The sequence below is a fragment of the Bufo gargarizans genome, chromosome 2 (genome assembly GCF_014858855.1).
Source record: "Bufo gargarizans isolate SCDJY-AF-19 chromosome 2, ASM1485885v1, whole genome shotgun sequence".
Taxonomy (NCBI): Eukaryota; Metazoa; Chordata; class Amphibia; order Anura; family Bufonidae; genus Bufo; species Bufo gargarizans.
In genome coordinates, this window is record NC_058081.1 from 241,998,346 (window position 1) to 242,009,836 (window position 11,491).

The window sequence follows — 11,491 nt, forward strand, 5'->3', positions numbered from 1 at the left end:
GCACCGCTAAAAAACATGGAGGCACACAAGATTGTCATCCGCGTCCGCGTCCGTTTTTTTTCCCTATCATTTGCATGGCAAACCTGTCTTAGACTTTTTTTACTTTCCTTTATGTCTGGTGGTCCTCCAAAAATAAAGGAAGACACATGGAAACAAAAACGGAAACAGATCACAGAACCCCATTTTGCGGAACGGAACACAACAACGGTCGCGTGCATGAGGCCTTAGTCTATATGTGTGGTAATAACCCAACAGTCTTCTTTCTCGGCAGCTTTTGCATATATACCACAGTAAACTGAACAGATAGGCACGGATTGACTAATATTTCTGTGCCTAGACTTCTTCTTAAAAGTGATGCAAATTGGCGCAATTTTAAGCAACTAGGGTTTCTATACTTTTAACGACCTACTGAAAAATGGATGTGGCTTCTCAGGAAGGGGGCATGACACAGATTTCCGTTTCTGGCACACGGAAAGCCATAATATACAATAAAGTTAAAAACATTTGGCACATCTTTCTCCAGTCTGACAAAGGACATTCCAGTATCTCCCCCACAGAGTTGGAAAAAAGTGTCCGTCTTGAAACCCCTGTGATAAATCTGGTGCAGGTCTGGAGCCTATCTATAGGATTAGTAAACCTGGGCGACACAGTCCCATGTTAAAGCATGAAGGAAGGGTGAGACAGGAGGTCTCTGAATTCCAAGATAACAGGTAACAGTATATTTCCCTCTGAGGGATCATGCACATGAATTTATTTTCTTTGCGCTTCCATTCTGTTTTTTTTTTTTTTGCAGACCGTATGCGGAACCATTCACTTCAATAGGTCCGCAAAAACAACGAAAGTGAATTCCGTTTCCGTATTTCTGTTCGGCAAAAAAGTAGTGCATGTCCTATGATTGTCGGCAAATCAAGGTCCGAGGCCCCATTCAAGTCAATGGGTCCGCAAAAAATACGGAACGCACACAGAAGACATCCGTAGGTCATTCGTATTTCATCCGTATTTTGCGGATCCATACTGTAGAAACGCTATGCCCAGCCTATATTGCTCATGTGTTTGTTGACTAATAAGTTACTGCTTGTATACGATCCGCAAAAAACAGATCGCATACTGAAACCATGCGGATATGTTTTGTGGAATAACGGAACGGAAGAGGACTTAAATCAGAGGGAAAAAAAACCTCAGATACGGAACAAAGGATCAGTGAAAAACGGACCACAAAACAACAACGTTCGTGTGTATGAGCCCAATTACTCAAACACTGCGCCATTATCTTCTATGATCAGAGTAATACAGCACCTCTGAGGAACGTGCTCATTGTATTACATTTCCCCTGGGAGATCACAGTTGCATTATTTTGGTTGATAATAACCTATGAATCTTTATTGTACGGGCATTATTGTGTGAAATTTGACACTGCGCCAAAACAAAATAATCCGTAGCAATGTATAGATTCTGTATTGTATATGTTACAGGCAATGTATGAACTGATTCTAGAGACTGCATAAAGTATTCAGGCACAGTATAAAATGCTTTAAGAGTAACTAAACTTTTGATTACATTTCTTTTTAAATGTCCCTAATGCCATAATAACACTTTTTGTCATATATCTGTGCGCGTAAAATCTACATCTCTGTACACTGCTGACCGCTCAGCGGTGTACGGAGTAGGGAGTGTGAGATTTATGAATGGGCCGCAGCAGCGCTGTGAGTACGGGCTTCCTGCCCGTGCCCCCTGGAGGTTCACTAAATGCTGGCATAGCACTCGGGCACCCTGTACCCATGTGATATGCCAGGATTAGCTGAGTGGAGCGGCTCCTGCCTGTGCCTGGCAGAGGGACATTATGTGTGGTGCGCAAAGAGTGGCACGGCAAATTTTTTCAGCACTAGGCCACGACTCTAACTCAGCCCAAAACATAACTAAACACCTAATCCCACCCAGTTCCCTAAATGCCCCCACACAGTAATTATTCCTCCTTTATGCCACCATATAGTAGTTATGATCAGATAGGTGCCCTCTCACAGTACATATGCCCAGATATGTGCCCCCTCACAGTACTCACACAGATATCTGTCCCCTGAAAGAAATATGCCTGTTAAAGTGCCCCCTGACAGTAATATGCCCAGAAAAGTGCCCCCTGATAGTAATATGCCCAGTAAACTTCCCCCTGACAGTAATATGCCCAGAAAAGTGCCACCAGATAGTGATATGCCTAGTAAAGTGCCCCCTTGACAGTAATATGCCCAGAAAAGTGCCGCCTAATAGTAATATGCCCAGTAAAGTGCCACAGACAGTAATATGCCCAGTAAAGTGCCCCCGTCACAGGAAAAAATATGCCCAGCTGTGCCCCCTTCACAGGCAGTAATATGACCAGCTGTGCCCCCTTCACAGGCAGTAATATGCCCAGCTGTGCCCCCTTCACAGGCAGTAATTTGCCCAGCTGTGCCCCCTTCACAGGCAGTAATATGCCAAGCTGCGCCCCGTACACATCTGGGCATATTACGCCACATACTTACCTCGTTCCCCAGCAGCAGCAACACCAACAGCAGGACACACGGAGCTCCCAACCAGACCCGACCCCACGATCCCTACCCAAGTAAGAGATCCCAGCAAACCGCCAATATGTTTCAAAAATATTCTTCTTCTTTATTTCATATCTCAGTTAATGGCAATTTTATGTGTTTCGGCATACAGCCTTTATCAGTAGAAACATAATGTAACTGAGATATGAAATAAAGAAGAATAAAATGAAGAATAATATTTTTGAAACATATTGGTGGTTTGCTGGGATCTTACTTGTTCGTCGTGGAGCGACACTCCTTTCCGCTGCAACGCCAGGTAAAACAGCGAGTGCCGGATGGACTTGTTTTGATTACCTACCCAGACCTGCAGTGTGAAGCGCCGGCAGGGGGGGAAGAATGATGAAGCAGAGAGCCAATGGACGACTCTTGCTTCATCATTACAGGCAGCTGTCTCTGCTTCCTATGGATGCAGGGTCAGCGGCCAGAAAGAGGGACATACAGTACAGACCAAAAGTTTGGACACACCTTCTCATTCAAAGAGTTTTCTTTATTTTCATGACTATGATAATTGTAGTTTCACACTGAAGGCATCAAAACTATGAATTAACACATGTGGAATTATATACATAACCAAAAAGTGTGAAACAACTGAAAATATGTCATATTCTATGTTCTTTAAAGTAGCCACCTTTTGCTTTGATTACTGCTTTGCACACTCTTGGCATTCTCTTGTTGAGCTTCAAGAGGTAGTCACCTGAAATGGTTTTCACTTCACAGGTGTGCCCTGTCAGGTTTAATAAGTGGGATTTCTTGCCTTATAAATGGGGTTGGGACCATCAGTTGCGTTGTGGAGAAGTCAGGTGGATACACAGCTGATAGTCCTACTGAATAGACTGTTAGAATTTGTATTATGGCAAGAAAAATGCAGCTAAGTAGAGAAAAACGAGTGGCCATCATTACTTTAAGAAATGAAGGTCAGTCAGTCCGAAAAATTGGGAAAACTTTGAAAGTGTCCCCAAGTGCAGTCACAAAAACCATCAAGCGCTACAAAGAAACTGGCTCACATGCGGACCTCCCCAGGAAAGGAAGACCAAGAGTCACCTCTGCTGTGGAGGATAAGTTCATCCGAGTCACCAGCCTCAGAAATCGCAGGTTAACAGCAGCTCAGATTAGAGACCAGGTCAATGCCACACAGAGTTCTAGCAGCAGACACATCTCTAGAACAACTGTTAAGAGGAGACTGTGTGAATCAGGCCTTCATGGTAGAATATCTGCTAGGAAACCACTGCTAAGGACAGGCAACAAGCAGAAGAGACTTGTTTGGGCTAAAGATCACAAGGAATGGACATTAGACCAGTGGAAATCTGTGCTTTGGTCTAATGAGTCCAAATTTGAGATCTTTGGTTCCAACCACCATGTCTTTGTGCGACGCAGAAAAGGTGAACGGATAGACTCTACATGCCTGGTTCCCACCGTGAAGCATGGAGGAGGAGGTGTGATGGTGTGGGGGTGCTTTTCTGGTGACACTGTTGGGGATTTATTCAAAATTGAAGGCATACTGAACCAGCATGGCTACCACAGCATCTTGCAGTGGCATGCTATTCCATACGGTTTGCGTTTAGTTGGACCATCATTTATTTTCAACAGGACAATGACCCCAAACACACCTCCAGGCTGTGTAAGGGCTATTTGACCATGAAGGAGAGTGATGGGGTGCTGCGCCAGATGACCTGGCCTCCACAGTCACTGGACCTGAACCCAACCGAGATGGTTTGGGGTGAGCTGGACCGCAGAGTGAAGGCAAAAGGGCCAACAAGTGCTAAGCATCTCTGGGATCTCCTTCAAGACTGTTAGAAGACCATTTCAGGTGACTACCTCTTGAAGCTCATCAAGAGAATGCCAAGAGTGTGCAAAGCAGTAATCAAAGCAAAAGGTGGCTACATTGAGGAACCTAGAATATGACATATTTTCAGTTTTTTCACACTTTTTTGTTATGTATCTAATTCCACATGTGTTAATTTATAGTTTTGATGCCTTCAGTGTGAATCTACAATTTTCATAGTCATGAAAATAAAGAAAACTCTTTTAATGAGAAGGTGTGTCCAAACTTTTGGTCTGTACTGTACCTCCCCTGTACCGGGACAGCCACTGCAATCTGGGACTGTCCCGCAGAATCCCGGACAGGTTGGGAGGTATGCATGGGTACAGGGACAGCTGCCAGAAAGAGGGACATACCTCCCCTGTACCGGGACAGCGGGACAGCCACTGCAATCCGGGACTGTCCCGCCGGATCCCGGACAGGTTGGGAGGTATGCATGGGTACAGGGACAGCTGCCAGAAAGAGGGACATACCTCCCCTGTACTGGGACAGCCACTGCAATCTGGAACTGTCCCGCCGGATCCCGGACAGGTTGGGAGGTATGCATGGGTACAGGGTACTGATGTGCTATTCCAGCATTTCATTCATTGCTTGTAACATATACAGTGCTGCCCATAATTATTCATACCCCTGGCAAATTTTGACTTAAAGTTACTTTTATTCAACCAGCAAGTAATTTTTCTGACAGGAAATGACATAGATGTCTCTCAAAAGATAATAAGACGATGTACAAGAGGCATTATTGTGGGGGGAAAAAATTCTCAGCTTTTATTTACATTTGAGCAAAAAATACAAGATGTTCCGCAATGTGGAGGAAGTGGTCGGAAGCCAAAAGTGACACCTGTGCTGGCCAGGAGGATAGTTAGAGAGGTGAAAAAAAATCCAAGGATCACCACCAAGGCCATCCTGGTGAATCTGCTGGTGGTGGCAATGTCTCAAGGCAGACAATCCAACGGACACTGCACAATGCAGACCAAGGAGGACGCCACCTCTCCAGATAAGGCACACAAAAGCTCATCTGGACAAAGAAGACGACTTCTGGTCTTCTGTGTTATGGTCAGATGAAACACAAATTGAATTGTTTGGTCACAATGATGTTTCCTTCATTTGGCGTAAAAAAGGAGAAGCCTTCAACCTAAAGAACACCATCCCCACTGTCAAACATGGTGGTGGGAACCTAATGCTTTGGGGGTGTTTTTCAGCCAATGGACCAGGGAACCTAATCACAGTAAACGGCACCATGAAAGAAGAGCAATACATGAGGATTCTCAACAACAACAACATCAGGCAGTCTGCAGAGAAACTTGTCTTTGGGCACCAGTGGACATTTCAGCATGACAATGACCCAAAACACACAGCAAAAGTGGTGAAGAAATGGGTAGCAGACAACAACATTAACGTTTTGGAGTGGCCCAGCCAGAGTCCAGACTTGAATCCAATTGAGAATCTGTGGAGGGAGCTAAAGATCAGGGTGATGGCAAGAAGACCCTCCAACCTGAAAGATTTGGAGCTCATTGCTAAAGATGAATGGGCAAAAATACCTATGGAGACATGCAAAAAGATGGTCTGCAATGATAGGAAGCGTTTGATTGCTGTAATAGCCAATAAAGGCTTTACTATTGATTATTGAGAAGGGTAGGAATAATTTTGGACTGGACACTTTTTGCTCAAATTTAAATAAAAGCTCAGGATTCTTTTCCCCCATAATAATGCCTCTTGTACATAGTCTTATTATCTTTTGGGAGACACCTATGTCATTTCCCGTCAGAACAATTACTTGCTGGTTGAATAAAAGTAACTTTAAATCAAAATTTGCCAGGGGTATGAATAATTATGGGCAGCACTGTATATGATTGCTGCCTTCAGTATCCCACATTAATTATCACTGGTCAGTAGTGGAAATACTTCCCCTCAGATTTAACCCTAGTTACACATGCTGGTAATCTTAGGATACAAAATAACTGGAAAAAAAACCTAAAAGTGGCCCCATGTTGTAGGTGGGTCCTAATTGACAGAATCCATGGCAACACAAGTAGGCAGGGACAGCAGAAGTGGGCGGAGCCAGCAATACCACTGTGCAGCACAGAATACTGCCCCAGCAGAACCCAATACCATAGTGCAGCACAGAATACTGCCCCAGCAGAACCCAATACCACTGTGCAGCACAAAATACTGCCGCCAGCAGAACCCAATACCATAGTGCAGCACAGAATACCCCCCCAGCAGAACCCACTACCACTGTGCAGCACAAAATAATTGCCCAGCAGAACCCAATACCACTGTGCAGCACAAAATACTGCCGCCAGCAGAACCCAATACCATAGTGCAGCACAGAATACCGCCCCAGCAGAACCCACTACCACTGTGCAGCACAAAATACCGCCCCAGCAGAACCCAATACCAATGTGCAGCACAAAATACTGCCGCCAGCAGAACCCAATACCACTGTGCAGCACAAAATACTGCCGCCAGCAGAACCCAATACCACTGTGCAGCACAGAATACTGCCGCCAGCACCACAGTATTCAACTGTATCATGGTCATGAGTACACAATACAGTTGAATTCAGGGGGCACCTATGGCTGCTGGTCAGTTGCAACAGTGCCAGATTTTGCTAGATTGTTATGTACCTGGCTGGCGGCCATGAGGAGGGCTCGGGCGCACCCCTGGGCATTTCTCTGTCAGGTCGATGGCCAGTCCACCCCTGAATAACCCTGTCACATCTTCTGTCATCTGCACATATGATGTAAAACGACTTTCCTTCATCCACGTCCATTACTATGTACAGTAGGGATCAGCAACCTCAGGCACTCCAGCTGTTCTGAAACTACATCTCCCAGAGTCCTCCTTTCACTTCTATGGTTGTTACAAAAACAGCAAAGTGTGTATGCTGGGAGTTGTAGTTTCAGAGCAGCTGGACAGCCGCTGGTCTATAGGATTCATGGGGTGACACCCAGGTAGGGATGGCATGTGCGGAGCTTCTGTTACCTCGTAGATGTGGGGCAGGGAGTGCTGCTTGATGTAGTTCCTAAGTGGGGCATCTGCATTACGTAGAGACGCCATGTTACTGCACGGTCAGTGATTGTCCCCCCATTCACAGCTCTGATACAGAAAAAGTGGCGTCTACCGTCCCCTAGCAACCAGCCAAACCTCTCTATGGGGCTAGCCACGCCCCTACCGTCTAGTAAACCCGCCCACTTACAGCCATAGAACACCTCCTCATAGTGTATGGCGGGGAGTGCCCCCGGGCTACTGTAGTGTACGGCGTATCCCGTGGTTAGAGGAGGCGGAGACGGGGCCCGATGTTACGTCAGCGGGTCACGTGCTCCTAGAGCTACCTACAGCAGAAGATGTCACCGGCTGGGAAGGTGATAGTGGCGAGAAACCTGCTGGCCCTAGCGGTCGGTACGGGTGTCTGCTACTGCGTCTACAGAGCGCTGTCAGCTGGAAGGAAGAAGCACGGGAGCGGTACACGGGACAGAGCGCCACCTGGTGGCCACGGCAGGAGCCCCGGTGAGGACCCGACTGCTGCTGTTTGCACATTACACTATGTATATAGTAGTGATCCATCTATTGGTTACTCAGTGGACAGACAGCCTCAGACTATGAGCTTTCTCTACAGAAAGTCAGTTTTTGGAGCCTTTGGTTATGATTGTATTTCTGTGCTGGTTGCCTGATGTTTGTAAACCACGTGATACTCACTGACTGTGCGACAGGCAGCACATGACCAGGAGAAGTGGCTGTATAGGGAGGTAGAGTTCTCCTGGAGCTGCTGCCTGCTTGTGTTTAGTACAGGCGGCACATGGCCAGGAGAAGTGGCTGTGTAGGGAGGTAGTTCTCCTGGAGCTGCTGCCTGCTTGTGTTTAGTACAGGCGGCACATGGCCAGGAGAAGTGGCTGTGTAGGGAGGTAGTTCTCCTGGAGCTGCTGCCTGCTTGTGTTTAGTACAGGCGGCACATGACCAGGAGAAGTGGCTGTATAGGGAGGTAGAGTTCTCCTGGAGCTGCTGCCTGCTTGTGTTTAGTACAGGCGGCACATGGCCAGGAGAAGTGGCTGTGTAGGGAGGTAGTTCTCCTGGAGCTGCTGCCTGCTTGTGTTTAGTACAGGCGGCACATGGCCAGGAGAAGTGGCTGTGTAGGGAGGTAGTTCTCCTGGAGCTGCTGCCTGCTTGTGTTTAGTACAGGCGGCACATGGCCAGGAGAAGTGGCTGTGTAGGGAGGTAGTTCTCCTGGAGCTGCTGCCTGCTTGTGTTTAGTACAGGCAGCACATGACCAGGAGAAGTGGCTGTGTAGGGAGGTAGTTCTCCTGGAGCTGCTGTCTGCTTGTGTTTAGTACAGGTGGCACATGGCCAGGAGAAGTGGCTGTGTAGGGAGGTAGAGTTCTCCTGGAGCTGTTGTCTGCTTGTGTTTAGTACAGGCGGCACATGACCAGGAGAAGTGGCTGTGTAGGGAGGTAGAGTTCTGGAGCTGCTGCCTGCTTGTGTTTAGTACAGGCAGCACATGACCAGGAGAAGTGGCTGTGTAGGGAGGTAGAGTTCTCCTAGAGCTGCTGCCTGCTTGTGTTTAGTACAGGCGGCACATGACCAGGAGAAGTGGCTGTGTAGGGAGGTAGTTCTCCTGGAGCTGCTGCCTGCTTGTGTTTAGTACAGGCGGCACATGACCAGGAGAAGTGGCTGTGTAGGGAGGTAGTTCTCCTAGAGCTGCTGCCTGCTTGTGTTTAGTACAGGCGGCACATGACCAGGAGAAGTGGCTGTGTAGGGAGGTAGTTCTCCTAGAGCTGCTGCCTGCTTGTGTTTAGTACAGGCGGCACATGACCAGGAGAAGTGGCTGTGTAGGGAGGTAGTTCTCCTAGAGCTGCTGCCTGCTTGTGTTTAGTACAGGCGGCACATGACCAGGAGAAGTGGCTGTGTAGGGAGGTAGAGTTCTCCTGGAGCTGCTGCCTGCTTGTGTTTAGTACAGGCGGCACATGGCCAGGAGAAGTGGCTGTGTAGGGAGGTAGAGTTCTCCTGGAGCTGCTGCCTGCTTGTGTTTAGTACAGGCGGCATTTCTTCTATGTGTTGTTAAACACTAGTGTTGAGTTAACTTGTGTTTTCAAGTTTGGCGTACAAGGTTCGGGTAATCTAAGAATCCCGTTATGGATTCCGCTACCACAGACCATAACAGATTTCTATGGCGGCATGCACCACGAAAGCCTATAGGAGGCATTTCGTCATAATAGAAGTCTATGGCCTCTTATAGGCTTCCGTGGTGCATGCCGCCATAGAATTCCATTTTGGTCCGTGATGGCGTAATCCATAACGGGATTCTTGGATAACCCGAATGTTGTACGCTCAACTTGTTTGCTCAACACTATTCAATACACATCTAGAGCCCCTGCCAACCACTGCCTCCCCCGTACCCCCTCAGAAGTGTAGTTTCTTTCCTTTGACCTCTCCCTCCTGAGCCGCTGGCAGGCTGTGCCATCCCACAATGCTCCTTTCTGTTGCTTCTGCTCCCTCTATCCAAAGGCTGGACCTTTAGCACCCTCAGTGCTCCTCTCCCCATCACCCAAAGAGCCCCTGCCAAATAGTGTCCCTCCTGTGCACTGCCCCTCTTGCCGGTGCCCAAAAAAACTTTAGTCTGAAAAAAAAAAAAGACCCCATGTTGTAGGTGGGTCGAAGTTAACTCTGAACCTGGACATACCCATAATTTCACCCAGGAAAGGCAGGTACGTCACCGGAACTCCAAAATATGCCTTTGCCCTGCACGATTTAGCGCAGGGCAAAGAAGAGCATCAAAGCATGAACTGCTCCGATGCCCAAGTCAGGGGGGCTGCCTGAAAATGGGGATATGTCTGGGTTCAGACAACCCCAGTTTCTGCTGATAGCAAGAAACTGCGCTTGTATAATCTGTATCAGAAATTGGCATGCTGCGAAAGTAAAATGTCCACTTTGCTAACTCCGCTGCATTTACATACAGCGAGGTGGATGCGATTTGAAATAGTCTGATCCACACATTGTAGAAAGTTTGCTCAGTCAAATCTGCAGATTGTAAATGACATTAGTAGGCTGTAGTTTTCTGCCACAGATTTCACCCACTTCAGTGCAACGGGGTGCACCATCCAAACTGGTCTTTTTGCCTCAGGAAGCGGTAGGACTGCAGGGGGTGGACATTTAGCCTCCAGCATCCTGCTCAGCCTTGCATACATTTGGTGTCAAAGAGAGTCAGAGACCAGGCCAGATTAAACAAGAGTCCTCCTTTATTGTGTGCAGGATTAAAGTTCTAGTACATCCAGTAGTAGTTTGTATAAAATGCAACAGATGTTGCAGCAGATGAATATGTCATTGGCCCTCAGATTACTTTGGCTAAAATATCTACTATAGGGTCCACTGGCTAAGAGCTGTGCTCTAGCAACTGTGGCTGTAGTGTCCGCTATTCTAGAGTACGTAGGTTGTCTTAATTTGTTATCCATCTGCTGCAGCAGGGTCTGGATCTCCTTAATCTGGGTTACTTTGCGCTCTCTCTCTCTCTTCTCGTTCTCTCTCGTTCTCGTTCTCTCTCGTTCTCGTTCTCGGTCCTCTCTCGTTCTCAGTTCTCATCTCGTTCTCGTTCTCATCATCGTCTCGTTCTCTCTCTGTTCTCGTTCTCGTCTCGTTCTCGTTCTCGTCTCGTTCTTCTCGGTTTCTCGTTCTCTCGCTCGTTCTCGTTCTCATCTCGTTCCTCTGTTCTCATCATCGTTCTCGTTCTCCATCTCGTTCTCGTTCTCGTTCTCATTCTCTCGTTCTCGTTCTCGTTCTCGGTCTCCTCTCGTTCTCGTCACTCGTGCTCAGTCTCGTTCTCTCGTCGTGCTCTCCGTTCTCTCTCGTTCTCAGTTCTCGTTCTCGGTCTCGTTCGCATCCTCGTTCTCTGTTCCGCTCCGCGGTCCTCGTTCTCCTCATCGTGCCGGTTCGTATCTCGCTCGTTCTCCGTTCTCGCTCGTTCTGCGTCCTCGTTCTCGTTCTCCTCGGCTCGGTTCTCTTCTCATCTCTCGTTCTCGTTCTCTCTCGTTCTCGTTCTCTCTCGTTCTCGTTCTCTCTCGTTCTCGTTCTCTCTCGTTCCTCGTTCTCATCTCGTTCT

At 47.5% G+C, this 11,491-nt stretch overlaps 2 protein-coding genes across 2 annotated transcripts in view; one reads left to right on the forward strand and one right to left on the reverse strand.

Annotated features, from left to right (window-relative positions):
- Positions 1 to 7,486, reverse strand: part of FBXL13 (F-box and leucine rich repeat protein 13) — a 249,774-nt gene extending 242,288 nt beyond the window's left edge. The window contains exon 1 of the mRNA XM_044280157.1: positions 7,387 to 7,486. Coding sequence (XP_044136092.1) covers positions 7,387 to 7,461 — 75 coding nt within the window. The 5' untranslated portion in view covers positions 7,462 to 7,486. The remainder of the gene's footprint in view (positions 1 to 7,386) is intronic.
- Positions 7,487 to 7,608: 122 nt separating this feature from the next.
- The window catches only part of LOC122927864 (armadillo repeat-containing protein 10-like), a 90,019-nt gene continuing 86,136 nt past the window's right edge, over positions 7,609 to 11,491 (forward strand). The window contains exon 1 of the mRNA XM_044280158.1: positions 7,609 to 7,911. Coding sequence (XP_044136093.1) covers positions 7,749 to 7,911 — 163 coding nt within the window. The 5' untranslated portion in view covers positions 7,609 to 7,748. The remainder of the gene's footprint in view (positions 7,912 to 11,491) is intronic.